This window comes from Microtus pennsylvanicus, chromosome 10, assembly GCF_037038515.1.
Source record: "Microtus pennsylvanicus isolate mMicPen1 chromosome 10, mMicPen1.hap1, whole genome shotgun sequence".
Lineage (NCBI taxonomy): Eukaryota > Metazoa > Chordata > Mammalia > Rodentia > Cricetidae > Microtus > Microtus pennsylvanicus.
The window spans coordinates 20,687,106-20,704,592 of record NC_134588.1 but is presented as its reverse complement, the minus strand read 5'-3'; the positions used below and the strand labels follow the sequence as shown (position 1 = coordinate 20,704,592).

General features: G+C 47.7%; 1 protein-coding gene across 2 annotated transcripts in view; it reads right to left on the bottom strand.

Moving 5' to 3' along the window:
- Positions 1–14,811, bottom strand: part of Gpr39 (G protein-coupled receptor 39) — a 193,008-nt gene extending 178,197 nt beyond the window's left edge. Inside the window, exons 1-2 of one of the 2 annotated variants that reach the window (XM_075987768.1) lie at positions 14,542–14,811; positions 13,605–14,422 (exon numbers count right to left, since the gene is read on the bottom strand). In XM_075987768.1, coding sequence (XP_075843883.1) covers positions 13,605–14,247 — 643 coding nt within the window. In that variant the 5' untranslated portion in view covers positions 14,248–14,422; positions 14,542–14,811. Of the gene's footprint in view, positions 1–13,604 lie in introns of both variants that reach the window. The other variant, XM_075987767.1, reaches the window with a different exon arrangement.
- Positions 14,812–17,487: the final 2,676 nt, after the last annotated feature.

The window sequence follows — 17,487 nt, the reverse complement described above, 5'->3', positions numbered from 1 at the left end:
AAGCAGCAGAGCTATTCTGATATTGCCGCATTCACCAATATTTGTTTACCACCCAATGTAAACGATGTTGGCAGGAATGAAGACATTCTAAAGAGACTGTACTCCCTATTGAGACAACAAACCCCAAGAAATGAGAATTTGCTCAGAGGAGGAAAAGGCTTTGGAACTTGTTGCCAACGAGAGGGAGAATTTATCTCCCAAAAATAGATTTTACACACGTCTAACAATCTGTCAGGCCACCTCACAAGATAGCCCAGAGCCCACACCTAGTCCTGGACTGATTAGTTGCACACATCTGTTATTCTCTGCTTAAACATTGTGTCGGGACCCAGAGATGGACCTGGGGAGGTCACTGGACCTCTGTATTTGTCCTCTTCCCAATGTGACCACAATGAGTAATGCCTCTGCCTCCTTTCCTGGCACTTGTCTCTAAAGGGCCTGATGTGGACGGTGGCCCTGAGCATAGCTTGTTAGGGCTGCAGGTCCCAGACTCCACCTCTGACAACTCTGATGACTCAAACTGCCACACAGTAAGGTGAAGAAGCACCCTAAAGGATGACAGTCATGAGATCAATCCAATACCAAACTCCTCCTCGATGACCAAGGTAGCCTGGATTCCAAATATCCAGCCAGCTAGCTAGGCCCAGGCATCATTTTCTTGCTCCATTTCTTTAAAAAGATTCATGAAGCAGTTTTCATGCTGAAGTATGGAATTTGGGGTAAACTGAATCTGAGTTCCTGGGCCACTAACAATCCTATCTGATGACCAGTAATTCGAACCTCTTTATCTCCCTACTTCGTAAAAAATTTATGCGAATGTTTGAATCCCACCACCACCACCTGGTAAACCCTTTATTTACACAAGCCCCTGCTACTTTTTCACATCAAAAGGGCAGCCCAGAAAACCTTCATTGCCTTTGCAGGATTTTTTTAAAATTAGCCTACCTCAAAGACTGTGAGGCAGGACTCTAATCAATGGGGAAAAGGCAGTCGCCACTGCATTAGAATAAAAGCCAGTCGCACTTCCCAGCCCAGGTGCTTGCTCTTCTGACCTGGTGCGTAGCAGACCCTCTTGATCAAGAGGAGATTTGCATTGTTGAGACACTTCAGCTGGTCTATCTTGTAGCCTTGAACCTTCTTCTAACAGAGAGACTCTCCACATCTGAAGTCAGCAGCAAGGAGGTCTTCTTCGCCAAACTCCTCTCACACTTGGAGGCTCTGACTCCGTTTCTGATCTCTAGACTCACATTCAAGGCATCAGGTACACAGGAAATCTCCCTGTCTGGGGACTTTAATTACTTCTGCCAATCCTTTCCTCACTGCGGAGATTTGAATAAGAATGGCCTTCATAGGCTCACATGATGGAGGAAGGTCATTAGTTAAGTAATAAAGAAACGGCTTGGCCTCACTGCTTGGCCTCATAGGTTAAAACATAGATAGGCGGAGTAAACAGAACAGAATGCTGGGAGAAAGAAGCTGAGTCAAGGAGTCGCCATGATTCTCTCACTCCAGGCAGACGCAGGTTAAGATCATTCCTGGTAAGCCAGCTCGTGGGCTACACAGATTATAAGAAATGGGCTAGTCCAGGTGCGAGAGTTAGCCGAGAAAAGGCTAGATATAATGGGCCAAGCGGTGTTTAAAAGAATACAATTTCCGTGTAATTATTTCGCATAAAGCTAGCCGTGCGGGCAGCCGGGTGCCGGGGACGCAGCCCACCGCTCCTATTACAACACTCACATACTTGATGGCTTGGTCACCAGGGAGTGGAAGTGTTTGAAAGGATTACAAGGATTAAGAAGAGGCAGGCGCTCAAGGGCTCATGCGCGCGCGTGTGTGTGTTTGTGTGTGTGTGTGTGTGTGTGTGTGTGTCGGCCTATGAATTAGAATGTAACTCTCAGCTACTGTTCCAGAGCCCCCCTGCACTCCACCCCGCTCCCCGCCATGACAATGGACTAAGCCTCAGAAACTGTAAGCAAGCCCCCAGTTAAATTCTTTCTTTCATAAAAGTTCCCTTGGTCCTGGTGTCTCTTCACAGCAATAGAACAGTGGCTAAGACCCCCATCTATTCACTGAATAACTGGGACAGGGTGTGCCTCTTAAAGGGAAAGAGGAGAAACAGATGGAGCTTGGAGAACTTCCGGCTAATCACTATTTGGATGGCTTTCCCCTGTTCTAGACGCAGAAGCCACAGTTGGAACCATCAACCCATCAACCTAAGGAGACTATAGGCAGCTTACAGATATGAGCGAGCCTGAAGGCCATTGAGAATGCACTCTTCCATGATGGACTTTGGACTTGGCCTCCTGTTTGGTGACACTAGAAAAGAGAGTTTCACCAAGAACCCTTAAGATTTAAATCATCATACAAAAAGTTGACAGTATCTGAATTTAGTATTCGTAGCATTGTTAAGGTAAAGCCACCTCTTCTGAGTCAAAAGAATAGCATCTACTCTCTACCTCTGGCTCTGGGTAGAGACCCTACATTCTCAGCTGCCCAAAATATTACGTATTACGAGCTAATCAGCTGAGTCTGTCAATCACCCAGTCAGGACTCCTTGCTTCCAGGAGAACTGGGTCCTCCTGAGAGGGGAAGAATAAGTATCCCCTCAGTGAGATAATGTATGTATCTTTCCTAGGAACCAGACCCTGGTACCGCCACTTGCCAGGTCTCCACTGTGTAGCCCTGCAGAACCTGCTTTACTTTCTGAGTTATTTAACAAAGTGTAATTTTGCCTTTTTCTTCATTCTACCAGCTACACACACACACTACACACACACTACATACACACACTACACACACACTACAAACACACACACACTATCTGTATTTTCCCCACACCATGGGCTTATTCTTTTCTCTGAAGCTACCCCACCACCACCATCACCACCACCATGAGGCCGCATGCTAAAATTTTACTTTCCCTCCTCTTCTTCATCTCCCTCCTCCTGGCAGCTGCCAAGGTTTATAGCTAGCTTGTCTACTCTTTTTTCTCCCTCTCAATTTCTAATAAAACCACCCCCAGGCTTTCCTCTGAGTCTGCTTTTCTTTTGCTAATGAGATTAAGAACCCAAAATAGAGACCTTGAATTCCCCGCCAGCACAATGAGTGTGAAAGATCCCTAGCCTCGGGATGTTCCAAATAAAGTCTAGAAACACCTGTCCAACATCGGGGGTGGGGGGGGTGGGGGGGTGGGGGGGGGTGGGGGGGTGGGGGGGTGGGGGGGAGGGGGGGAGAACCCCTGGAGGCTGCAGTGAACCAAGAAGGCTGCGTTATTCACTGATGGCCTCAAGTCTCACTTCTTCCCTAAAGCTGATGACAGCCACTCTGCAGGGCTGTATCCCAACAGGGCTATTAGAGTCAGAGCCTTGACCCTGTCTGCCCTAATGATCCAGGTGCGGACCCCCCTCCTCGAGCGGACAATTAAACACACAAGTCATAGAGAAAAGAAGAGAAAAAGAGATAACACCATGTGGCCACGTTGGGAAGAAGAATAGGGAAAACCAATGGACCTTGAGTCCATCCTCAGGGTATGGGCATTAAGATCAGGTTGAAACAGAGACTGGCAGCTAAGCAGTCACAGCCAATGGGTATCACCTAGCCATCATAGCCTGAGCTCCTCCGTCCCCTGCAAGGTGGTCTGACAAGCTGTCAGAACTCTGGGAAACCTCTTCCTTAAGGAGAAGTTCCTCTCTGGGCTGGCACCCGCCTTTAGCCTTCTTCTTCCCCAGCACAAGCCTCCCAGGGAAATCCCGGTGTCCTGAGGACCACAGTTTCAATCATCTTACAGCCACAGGGGGACACGAGTGGCTCTTCGGAACATCTGCATTCCTGCCAGAATGCTTATACCATTTCCTTTCCGTTCTGGAAACACAGCCAGCCCTGAAATTGATCCACACTGTAATGCAGCAAATGCCATTGCCCATGGGCAGCGCGGCAGACGATGTTGCCATTCATTATTTTTGTAAAGCATCATAATGGTTTTCAAGGCTCGCCCAGCCCTTCCCTGGGGTGGGGTACGAGGGTGAATGGTCTGGTGCACTGATCTGTGCTCTGGAAACATTAAAGCAAGAGATCTAGGGCTTCGGGTTCTTTCACCCATCAAAAAGCCTGGCTTTCAACGTGACCACTCAGCTCAAGAGGTCAAGAGATACAGCCTCTGTTCTCCAAACCAATGCAGGACACGCTGAGAGCAGGCAGTACCTGCTAATTCCTCCTCTGGGGCCATTAGCCTCCTGGCTTAGCTTTGAGAGAGATGACTGGGGGGGAGAAAGTCAAATTAAAGAGGATATGAAAGCACATTCATATTTTCAAAATGTTACTGCCTCCTTTCTCCCCGAGGCTCTCCTTGCTAAAGTGTGCTAAAAGTGTAACAATGTAAGGTTAGAATCTAGCCTCCCCTGCTCAGGCCAAGTACCTGCAGTGCGCACACCACACACACACACACACACACACACACACACACACACACACACACACGGTGAGGTAGGGAGATAGGGGCCCTATTGAGATGCAGTGTGTCTCTAGCTAACAGACTTCCTGGTGTCAAGATTTCTTACCTGGGAAGTGAGCTTACATCAAAGTGGATACTGTTGGTCACAAATTAGTCCCCACCTCTTTTCCTGCCTCCTCCTGGGGAGCCTGGCTGCAGGCTTTCCCTGTGACATCTCCCTCACACTTAGAAGCTTAGAAAAGAGACCCCGCCTTTGCATTGTGACCTCTGGTTCCTTTCCTGGGAGACCTGCCCTGCTGTGTGCCTCTAATGCTGAGACGGGAACGCTCCTTGCAGCTGCTGTCATGCTGTTGCCTCTGTCTGCCTGTCTGTCTGTCTGTCTGTCTGTCTGTCTGTCTGTCTGTCCATCAACATGGACATCAACATGACATCAACAGTTCATCTAAAAAACTCCTTATTCTCCTGTAGTCCATCTCAGTGTCTTCTTGAGCCCCTAACCCATCAGAAACCTAGTATAAAGCCCTGCTAAGACCTCTGCATTAACATGATGTCGAACAGTTTAAGAAGGACTACTAAAAGCTAAAAGCGCCCTACTTCCTTTCTTTCTGTGATTATTTCTGACAGGAGCAGAAGGTTAAAGTTGCAGGTGTGGGAACTGAACTCAGATGTCAGATTTGGCAGCTAGTTCTTTTACCCACTGAGCTCCCTGCCCGCCCTGTCCTCTTAGAGGCCTCAAAGGATGTAGGTCCCCTTGAAACCGAGCATTCTTGATCAGACTGAACTTGTTTGAAGAATGATAAACTCCATAGGCGCACGTCCAGGATACCGCAGAACTTCAGTTCTGTAGCAGTTCTCTTTCTTACTGCTGTAAGAGACACCTGGCACAGGACCGCGAGGGGTGCACCCACACACTGAAACAATGGGGATGTTCTATCGGGAACTCACCAAGGTCAGCTGGCCTGGGTCTGGAAAAGCCTGGGATAAAACCGGACTCTCTGAACATAGCGGACAATGAGGACTACTGCGAACTCAAGAACGATGGCAGTGGGTTTTTGATCCTACTGCACGTACTGGCTTTGTGGGAGCCTAGGCAGTTTGGATGCTCACCTTACTAGACCTGGATGGAGGTGGGTGGTCCTTGGACTTCCCACAGGGCAGGGAACCCTGATTGCTCTTTGGGCTGACGAGGGAGGGGGACTTGATTGGGGGAAGGGGGAGGGAAATGGGAGGCGGTGGCGGGGAAGAGATAGAAATCTTTAATAAATAAATAAATTAAAAAAATACATAAATAAAAAAGAGAGACACCTGGCAAGGAGTGACTTAAGGCAGGGAGGGTTTATTCTGCCTCCAGTCTGAAGATACACAGTCCATCATGGTGGGAAGGCACTGCAGCGGAGCTTGAGGCATCTGGTCACACTGGATCCGGTCAGGAAGCAGAGATAATTGTCAGTGCTCAATTGCTGTTTCCTTCTTCTTCAATCCATGACCTCAATCCGTGGACTATTGCCACTCACATTTAGGATGGTGTTTCCAGCTCCATTAACTCAGCGTGGAAACTCCTTCACAGACAACATGCCCAGAGGGTTGTCTCCTAGATGATTCTAAATCTTGTCAAGTTGGCAATGGAGACCAACCATGACACTTCCCAAAGTCGAGCTTGATTGAAATGAAACAGTGAGGACATGATGCTCCAAGGCATAGTTGAGGAGAAGGTTTGCTATAGATAAAAGAGAGAAGAGAGCCAGGGGCATATGGAAGGGTTCAGACTGAACTGGCCATGAGGGGAGAGAGAGGCTGGGGAAAGAGTGAGAGAAAGAGGCAGGAACTAGGAGAAGAGCCTGGAGCCAAGAGGCCAAGAAACCATGTGTCTGAAATGGCTGGGGTTATTTATAGAGGGATCAGAGGCTGGGGGAAGGCCTTCCCTAGGCTGGAGAGCTTAGGGTAGGAGGCCAAGAAACCATGTGTCTGAAATGGCTGAGGTTATTTATAGAGGGATCAGAGGCTGGGGGAAGGCCTTCCCTAGGCTGGAGAGCTTAGGGTAGGGGGCAGGGTACGCTAGCCCCCTTTAACAAGTATGAGAAATGCAGGGAGAACCTGGGGGCCAGGTTCACTTTGATATGTTGGATAGGCACCTCAATCATTTGTCCTGAGGTTGAGACCTAACACAGTTGAGGCTTGTTCATTTATTTACATAGTCAACAAACATCTATTGAAATCTGTGTTGCGATGAACACTACCAAGACAATGGCATGAAGTAGAGAAAAAGAAGCTAAAGAGATGGCTCAACTGGCACAATGCCTGTCACACGAGCATGAGGACCCAGGTTTAAACCCTGAGCACTCACGAACAGATGGGCATGGATCTCTGTAATCCTGGTGCTGAGTGGGGTGGAGATAGATAGATCCCCTAAGCTTGCTGATCAGCTAATCTAGACAATCAGTTAACTCCAGGCTCAGTGAGAGGTTCTGCCACAAAGAAAGTGGCAGCAATAATGGAAGACACCCAACATCAGCTTCTGGAGTCTACATACATCCTCATACAGATGTGCATACACATACGTTAACATATGTTACATACAAACACACACACACACTGGAAAAACAAAGTTAGGAACAGCTCCTGCCATGGAAAAATACAAAGAAAAACAGCCACCATCAAGTTACTGCACAATTAAACGGAGAACTACGCTGGTTAGTTTTGTGTCAAGTGTATTTTCATAAAGTTGAGCTCTCTCTTACCTAAGAGAAAGAAAGAAAGATGAACTTAGGGAAGAGAATGGAGCTGTAGGGATGAAAGCATGTAGGGTCTGGCAGAAAAGCTATTAGATCGAACAAATAACATGTAAGGCCCAGGGGTGAGCTCAACCACGTCTACTAAAGGACTTGAACTGGGAGTAGGGTGCCCAGAACTGAAGGGTGAAGCCAAACTTTCCTCTAGAACTCGGTGAGCTTGCAAGGAGTTGAGGTTGGATAGTCAGCTGGCTGGGAAAATAGCAGAAAGAAAAGACAAGGGTGGGAACGTGGCTCAGGCAGAGTGCTTGGCTCACAGGCATGAAGCCCTGGATCCCTGCCCCAGCACTGCACAACCTGGGTGTGATGGTGCACACCTGTAATCCCAGCTCTTGGGTAGTGAAAGCAGGAGGATCAGAAGTTCGCAGTCATCCTTGGCTACAAAGTAAGTTCCAGGCTAACCTGGACTACATGAAACCCTGTCTACGCCAATAAAAAGGGCACCGCAGAGATGGCTCAGCAGTTAGGAGCACTGACTGCTCTTCCAGAGGGCATAAATTTGATTCCCTGAACCCACATGGCAGTTCACAATCATCTGCACCTCCAGCTCTAGGGTATCCAACTCACCCTTCTGACCTCCGGGGCACTATACCCACACTGTGCACATATATGCAAGCAGGGAAAAGACACGTCATATTTTGTTTTCAAGACAGGATCTTAGGCTGTCCTATAACTCACTATCTAGACCAGGCCAGCCTCGAACTCACTGAGATCTGCCTACCTCTGCTTCCTGAGTGCTGAAATTAAAGGCACACGCCACTATACCCAGACTCAACCAGGAAAATGTTTTTAATTAAGAAGAAAAAGGAAGGAAGGAAGGAAGAAAGGAAGGAAGGAAGGAAGGAAGGAAGGAAGGAAGGAAGGAAGGAAGGAAGGAAAGGGAAGGGAAAGGAAGGAAGGAAGGAAGGAAGGAAGGAAGGAAGGAAGAAAGAAAAGGCAGAAAGCTGGAAGTGGTAGATCAGGAGTCATTGTCCAGGAGGTAGGACAAGACTCCTCTACTTCCAATTTAATATTCTTCTCTTGTGTTTTCTCCTCATAAATGGGTTTTTCTCTGCACAGTTTGGGCATTAATAAGCTAGGTGTTTTGCTCAACCAAGGCACCTACACCCCGATAATACTCTGGTAGCCCCCACGAAGCATGCCACAAAGACAGATGAACAGGCATGCTAATGAATGGGGCCCAAGATTCCAATATTACCCTCCTCAAATGCTATGTGTGTCTCCGACAGAGAAATGAAATCTCCGAGGCAGCCTGATTATACAAATAAAGCAGCATTATTGTATTTGTCTATCAGGCTGATCGCAGGAAATTTGCAATTTATGATGGATTTCACAAATAGAAAAAATAAACAGGAGCTATCATTTATTATAGACGCATCAACATCAATAAAGGGAAGAAGAGAGAGTGGCAATAATCTGAATACTTGAGGTAAAACTTCCTCCTGGTATACTCAAGCATTTGAATCAAAATACTATCTTACACCAAGAAGTCACTAATTCAGTTTTGATGATATTTCCTGAGAGGCTGGGCTGATAGATCACTGTACACTACAGAAAATGTCTTTGCTTGGAAAACAACTATTAAAATGTTCTTACAGTGAGCTGGGGATGTGGCTGAGTCGGTAAAGACCTTGCCGAGAATGCAGGAAGCCTGGATTCCACTCCCAGCACTCCATACATTGAGCATGGTAGGGCATACCTGCAATCCCAGCACTTGGAAGGCAGAGGAAGAGGATCAGACACTGAAGAGCATCTTCAGCTAATTAGTGCGTTCAAGGTCAGCCTGTGCTACTTGAGTCCCTGTCTCAAACAGAAACTAAATAGAGGCTAGAGAGATGGTTCAGTGGTTAAGAGCACTGGCTGCTCTTGCAGAGGATCCAAATCCATTTCCTGACTCCCCACATATGTTGATTTACATGTGCCTGTAACTTCAGTTCCAGAGCATCTGATATCCTCTTCTGGCCTCCCTGGGCACAAGTAAACACACACATACACACACACACACACACACACATGCACGCACACACACACATGCACGTGCTCTAAATAAAATAATTATTTTAACAAATATACCACAGACTGGCTTTCTCCAGGGGGCTTCCTTTGTGTTGTTTCATCCAGATCACTCTTTCTGAAGCACCTGTCATGGGGTTATCCTTGTCAATGTTCTGTTCCTTCATGAGTACATAGTCTAAGTCAGATAGACTCTCACTGTCATTAACGGCTGGACACATTTGATTCATGGGTTTCTTTGGTGCCCTTTAATTGATTGCATAATATTCTGTAACACAGTTTACAGCTCAGTTTCTGTGTTCGAATGTACCCTGGGGGTTACATGGAAGCTGCTGCCTTGATAGGCTTTTCTATTTGCATTTTTTAAAAATGTCTTTATTTTTATGTGTATGAGTGCCTGCCTGCATCTAAGTGCCCCATGTAAATGGTCCATGTATGTTCACAATACATGTCACATACAGATGGGAAGAAGAAAAGGAGGGAGTGAGGAAGGGAGGGAGGAAGGGAGGGAGGGAGGGAGGGAGGGTAGCCCTGAAGGAAGAAAGGGAGGGAGGGATGAAGTTGGGGGCAGCACAGGTTTTCTGGAACAGGCACTTTTGCATTATTAGGGTTTATCCTGCAAATTGCCTGCAACCTAGTAGGCATGGCAGCGCTGTTTCTTTCCCCAGACTCCCTCATTTGTTCTCATTACTTACCAGCCCAACACACAATGCAGGGAGGGGGTAACCCAAAAAGATGCAGAAAAGAAAACTAATAATTGCTACAAAGGCTTCCTCATCTTTCTTGGGTTTATGAATTTTTGCTCCATTATACAGAAGTTAGAATTTTTAACAATGAGGAGGGAAACCCTTAATTGATTTTTTATTGCTTCAAGTGCTCCAAAGACATATTGTGTTTTGTCGTCATTTACATTTCCTATTAAATTCAAAATATGTTTGAATTGAGCAAATATTTATTCTCATTTGATCCATCTGTTATATGAAATACTAAAAAGACAGCTAAATCACTATATTAAGTTCAGTGGTTTGTAAACAATTTATATGTTCATTTGTTCTGGGTTAAAAATGCCCTGAAGCGCAAGTTTATGAAACCCACAAAGCAAATTGCCTCGTATTAATCGGATGGATGTAAGCCATGCTTCCCTCCTCCTCACTTCATTAATTTACTCCCTAACTTGAGTTAATTAGTGGGGCTCCTATTTTTAAAAAGTTCTTTGAAACACACCGGGGAGGGGTGGCGGCATTTGCAAGTACTGCGTTGAAAACCTACCACCGAGAAGATGGGCTAAATACAAATGGCAAATTTCTCCAGCTCTTATCACACACTGAGTACCTGATTGTCTGTCAGGGATGTCTACGCTGGAAGCCAGTAGGTGATTAATACATAGCTGTTAGGAAGAATAAGGAGAAATCAGGAAGGGAAGGAAAGGAGAGCGAGGAGGAACTCATTTGCAGCAATTACTACTGTGAGAAATTATTTCTGGGAGGCTGTCCATCTTCAAATAAAAGTTTGGGGTATTCTGATCATATCCACCAAGTAGAGTCTGATGCTCATCTGAACTCTTACTGGGAAATGAACTGTCATCTCCACAGGAAAAAACAAAATCAGAGACTGATCAAACAGAGAGTAAAAGGTAGGGACATGGAGCTGGCTTTAGCAGTTGAGAGCACTTGCTGCCCTTCCAGAGGGCACAGTTCAGTTCCCAGCACCCATGATGGGAGTTCCTAGCTGTCTGTAACAGCAGCTCCAGGGATCCGTGCCCACTTCTGGTCTCCTTGGACCCTGCACGCAGAAGCACACATGCGCACACACATATAAAGACAAGTTTGAGAAAATAAACTCTTAAAACCACAGCTAACCGTTTAAGATAAGTCTAGGGAGACCGAGAAGAGGGAAAAGTTTCTCACAGTATGTTCAAGCAAGTAAACTCGATTTTCCATTCCTCCTGGGATCTTTGGAGCCACAGACAGTAGGTGACGGAGACTGTTGGCTTCAGTGCCCTTGCCTTTTTCCAGTCACATTACCTCACAGAGCACGAGCCTGCCACTGAGGTTGTTCCTTCCTGGCCTATACCCCTCTTACATCCTTTTCCTCTACCAGGCAGGACTGTAGAAGTCTGGGCCAGATCCTGATTTCCTAGCCATGATGTGGGTCTCGTGAATGTTGTTTGTTTGTTCGTTGTTTTTAAATGGGGTGTCCTATGTGCCAGGCTAGGCTGACTGGGGATAACTGTCAACTTTGGATCTTCCAGCTTCCACCTCAGTCCTGGGGTTACAGGTATGCACCCTCACTCCCGGTTTTATGCAGTTTTGGAGACTCTATCAACAGAGCTACCTGCCAGTCTATAAAGCCTCGGTTTCCTCCTCTAGAAAAGGGAAATACATATGGCATAGCGCGGGGCTGTGGCAGAAGGGAAGGGCAGAGAAAAGGGCATTAGGATTAACATATGGAGGACTGAGGGAGACGAGCAAGGCACAGACATACACAGTATATAAGGGTAGGATAAGGTGAACACTGGGTGACTGACTCACGAAATATCACAGCTCCAGGGAGCCAGGGCCACACGGATTCTTCCTTTCCTAATTTGCTGCCCCATTTCCTTGTTAGGGATGACCTCTTTCATAATAAGCTGTCTGTGTTTATGCTACAATCTGAATGTTCTTGATCCAATTGCTTTTTTGAGAGTACAAGAACCCAGAAATCCCAGCTGGTGTCCTGAGAGCCCCTTCCATGCCAGCAACACGGCCCTTGATGTTAGATGGCCACCCAAACCGTGCAAGCCTGTGTCTTATCACTTCCTACAGACTTAGATTAAAGTCAAGTCAGCAACTGACCCACCCTCAGCCCAAAGGCAGGGCTGATGCTTTCCCAAATGCCTCCCCAGCTTCACCCCTGCCTGAACTGCAGCCCTGGGACACGCTACTCAAGTGTCTGATACACAAACAAACAACGTGAGGATTGATTTCACTCGGCACACTGGAAAGGGAAAAAGAGGAGAAAAATGTTCCGAATCTCATCTCTCCCTTGACCCGACTCCCACTCGCATGCCTATGATGTCACCTTTTTCTTGTTGCTGCTGAAAAATATTTTTTAACTGTTTGGTGGCACACACACTACAGACTCCCAGGGGACAGCTATAAAACCTTTCTGTGTTTTGTTTTGTTTTAGTCTTTTAAGTTTTTGTTATTATTCATATATGTGTGTACGTCAATGTGAGTGTTTGCTAATGTTAGGCGAAGAGCACCCAGAAGAGGCCATCAAGTTCCCTGGAGCTGCAGTTATAGGTTGTTATGAGATGCTCAAAAAGAGTGCTGGAAATCAAACTAAGGTCCTCTGGAAGAACAATAAAATTCTCTTAAGTAATGCGTCATCTCTCTAGCCCTTAATCTGGCTCTTTTGTTTGCTTTGATTTTGTGTCAGGGTCTCATGGAGCCCCAGGGTAGCCTCAAACTCACTATGTAGCCAAAGATGACCTTAAACTTCTAATCCTCCTGTTTCCACCTCCCAATGCTAGGCTTATAAGAATGGTGTGTCACGCCAAGTTTACATGGTGCTGGAAATGGCTCTCAGGGCTTGCCCCATGGTAGGCAAGCCCTCGGCCGTCGATCATAGCCACATCTCTAGCATCTATAGACTCTCTTCTGAAGACACGGGGGTCTTCTATAGCGCTAGCTTCCTAGAAAGACTCCCCTTCAGTCCAGAGAAGGTCTTCAACTTGAAATATGTATATCGCCACCACATTTGGGAAGCAAACAGCTTTCTCTGCACCAGAATTGGGGCACTAAGAAATGTTGAGGCCGGGTCACTTTCCAGGGAAGCACAGACCCCTGGTCCCAAGCAAGGAGTGCTCATGCACATCTCAGAGTGAGCCTAGCAGAGCTCCAGCTTCTGAAGACTTACAGATCACTCCTGCCGGAAATAGCAATCCAGAGAGCCAGGGTCCCTGACAAGCCAGCCTCTCCGGAGGAGGAGAAAAAAAAATGGGGAGAAAATTTCCCCGCCTGATCAAGGTTCTCTGGTCTAAGGATGCAGAAGATAAGAGTCACTCTTTTTATCTCTGAAGAACACGCCCCTTCCAAAGACTCTCACCTGTCCTGGGTGACTTAATTTGTTCCTCTTATCTCCCAGTATTTTCATTCAAGATACTCTGTTTATAGCCTGAAGTCACAGAAATGAGGTACCAGACCTCCCAAAGTCACAGACCACAGATTTCCTAAACACAACGAGACGCCTCTCCACACACCCGGATGAGCACCAAGGCCTTTATGCAGCTACCCCTCTTGAGCCTCAGTGAACTCAGGTTTTCGCGTCTCAAGCCAGAAGTCCCAGGAACCCCAGCGACCCGGACTCACTCAGGAATATGATGGTCTGTCTTCTCGCCGTCCGGCTTTCCTCACTCTCCGACTTCCTCAGCTGCGTCTGTGGCCCGGCCCCTGCCAGAGTACCCCGCTTGCTCCTCATGAGTACTTTCATCATATTCCAGCACATGAAAGCCACAGACACCAGGACCACCAAGTAAACCGCGAAGGCCCCAAAGATGCTGGACTGGAAGACGGTCCAGCGGCTGGAGAGGTTGGTGCAGATGGACATATTGGAGGTCTCAGGTTGCTCGTGGTGGCGGGTGCGAGTGAAGTTGCAGTTGAGTCCTCTGTGGGTGGGCACAGACACCAGGGGGTACTCGATACCCATGGCAAAGAGCAAGGGCAGCGCCACCAGGGCAGACGTGACCCAGACGAAGCCAATCAGCAGTTTCACCTGGCAAGGTCCAGACACGGCCTTGTACCTGAAGGGGTGACAAATGGCGATGTAGCGCTCAAAGCTGAGGGTCAGCACGTGCAACAAGGTGGCGTAGCTGCATGCCTCAAAGAGGAACGTGTGGAGCTTGCAGGACAGAGGGTAGCTGGGTGTGGTCAGGGGGTTCCAAATGATGCTATAGAACTCCATGGGCATGCCAATCAAAAAGACCAAGATATCTGAACAAGCCAAACTGACCATGTGATCTGTCACTTCCTTCTGCAAATAGCCTTTCTTCTGCAATACCTGCGTGACCCTGATGGTGACGCTGTTGCCCAAGATGCCCACCACGAAGATGATCAGGTACACCAAGATGAGGGTGATTTTGATCCAAGTGGCCACCTCAAATTCGCGGACTTGGCTGTGGTCGATGACACTGGAGCAGACATTGCTAGAGTCACTGGATGAAGCCATGAGGAAGAGAGAGCCAGGCTACCAGATCCCCAAACGTCTCTCTACTTTCCTTACTCTTCCCAGAGAAATCCTGCAACTCACCAGCGTAGGCGCAGCACTTTCCGTCACTGGGCTTGGCTGGCCAGGGGTGACTTAGTTTTTCGGCTTTCTCATTGAAACTTCCTGGAATAATTCACCCCAGAATCCCGGCGCCAGTGAGTGGTGGTGGGGTTTGGAAATAGCTCTCTGGAGTGAAGAGGGACAAGTCAGTGAAGGAGGCTCTGACCTCCTTACCCAACTCAGAGTAAGACCCGCAGTACTTTGCCTGGCTGTAGCTCCTCCTCACTCTTCCAGGTCCCTGGCACCGGCCTCCCGGTCGCCTTCTAGGAGGGAAGCCGAGAGGTCTCCCACGGGTCAATCATTAACCACAGCCCTTTCTGTTCAGCGTGCCTGCTGCAGGACCAGCCCAGCCGCCGGCCTGACTCAACCCAGAGATTGTGGCAGGAAACCGAACAGCCGCACCTCCCTCTTCACCCTTGCAGCAAGCCTCCAGACCAACCTTTGAGGTTTCTTGGGACCGGCTAGACTAATAGAAGTGGTGCCTGGGAAGCTGGAGGGAGCTCCTGGCCTGGGAGAGAGACTTAAGACTCACCAAACCGGTCCCCAGTGGTTCTGGTGTTTGAGATGTCCTGCCTTGTAGTTTGACCATGGCTTGCGCTAGAGGAACAAATGCTCTCCAAATAGGGCCAGACTAATAAGATTCCTTTTGAGACCTGTCCAAGCCTACTGGTGTCTTAGTGTGCCTGCTGGCTTGCCATCCTGCCCAGGGACCCTAAAGAGATTGTGGTGTGTCACTGTCGGGGAGCCATTCCCCCCCCCCCCCCCCCCCCCCCCCGCCCCAGAGGTGGAACTCCCCAGCAATTGAGAATGCAGACCAGTGGGAAAGGCACCTGTCCCAGATACCCAGTTCCTGGACCACATCCTTGAGAGGAAGCCCCTCTCCTAAACTTAAGGACCGTGCTGGAGCCTGCACGCTGAGTAGAGGTCCGAAGCTTAAGAGGGAGGAGGCAGTTTCATTCAGCCTCTCGGAGTTAGAAATGTCGAAAATGAGGGTTGGAACAAAAGGGAGTAGGCGGACCTGTGCTTTGAGAAACCCCCGATAGGCAGAATGTGTGCAGATATTGCTAGATTGGGGTGGGGTGGAGAGCTCACTCTAATCAAGCACTACCATCTGAAAAGGCAGATCCTATTTAGTCCCTGCCCATCTCGACAACAGCCTTTCCTTGTCTAGGTCGCCATGCCTGGGTCAACTGAAGACAGATTGATTCCCCTTTAGCCGTAAATGGTGAATTTTGAAAATAGGACTTCACTTTGTTGCGTTTTGTTTTGCTTTTTTGTTTGTTTGTTTGCTTGCTTGCTTGTTTTGTTTTTTTCTGTTTTTTCTTTTTTAAGAGAGGGTCTCATGTAGCCCAAGCTAGCCTCCAACTCCACTTAGGCCAGGAAACCTTGAAGTCTTTATTCCAAGTGCTGGGATTGCAGGCATGTAGGTTGGGACCCAGGGCTTCATGCATGTTAGGTAACACTCCACCAGATAAACCACATGCCCCACACCATGTGTGAAATCTTAAGAAAAAGTAAAATATATAGAAACAGTAACTGGAAAAGAGCAGTTCCCAGAGACAAGGAGGGAAAGGAAGTGAGACCACGGGTCAAAGGGTGATGATTTGCAGTGGTATAAGATGAATGAATCGAGATCTCTAACCTAACTTAGAACTAGAGTTAATAGTAAGTACTTGGAAGCTCAGTAAGAAGTGCAATCCCAGCACTGGGGAGCAGAGGCAGGCCGAGCTCTGTGAGTTCAAGGCCAGCCTGCTCTACAAGAGCTAGTTTCAGGACAACTAGAACTGTTACATAGGGAAACCCTGTCTGGAAAAACCAAAACCAAACAAACAAATAAACACATAATACAATAAAGAAAAGTGAGTCACAGCCCACCTCCCACCCCGCCAGTAGCCATCTCTTGTGAAGAGCTACATGCCAGCATCCTTATCAGAATTCTTTAGGCTTCCTGTCTAGGTTGTTACTTTTCTTTCCTGGGGGTGGAGATAGTCACAGAAGCTTTCTCAACTTCAAGTCTGCAGTCATCAATACCAGATGCTTCCTTGCCCTTTAAAGTCAGCAGGAGCACAGATGCCACTGGGAGCGCCACCATGCTCCAGGGAGTAGACGAACAACACAAATGGAACGTCTAAAAACATCTCTACGGGGTAGGGCCACAAGGAGGGGGGCGCAGACCTGGGAGGACTGGGAAGTAAGGGCGATAGGAATGCATTGTGTGAAATGCCCAAATAATCAATAAAAATATCATAAATAAAAAAATGTTTAAAAAAAAAAGAAGAAGAAGAGCAGGGCAGTGGTGGCACACACCTTAATCCCAGCACTGTAGAGGTAGAGGTGGCAGGTGTTCAAGGCCAGAGTGAGTTCCAAGACAGCCAGGGCTACGCAGAGAAACCCCGTCTCAGAACACAAGAAAAGAAGCACACTAGAGATGACAGATGACACCCACCGTCACTCTGGAGGACGCTTGTTCACCTTTTCAGTATGTGTTTTAGCTTGCTTCGTGTTGCTATGTTACCATACCATACAACACCGAAAGCAATTTGAGAAGGAAGGGGTTTATTTGGCTGATACTTCCAGGTCAGTCCTGGAGGGAAGTCAGGGCAGGAACTGAAAGAAAACACGGAGTGCTACCTGCTAGCTTGCCGTGATCACGCTCTGCTGGCTTTCCCTCAGACAACCCAAGACTGTCTGTGCAGGCGCAGCACCGCCCACACTGCGCTGGATGAAACTAGACCTGCATTTATCACCTTGCCCAAAAAGCAACTCCACGTGGATCAAAGACCTCACTGTGAAAACAAAACGCTGAATTGCTAGAAAAAAAATAGATATAGGTCCAGGAAGAGATTCTTTCTGACTGTGACTCCATTTGCTTGGGAATTAAGGCTAACAACTGACAAGTGGGAACCCATAAAATGTGAAGGTTTCTGT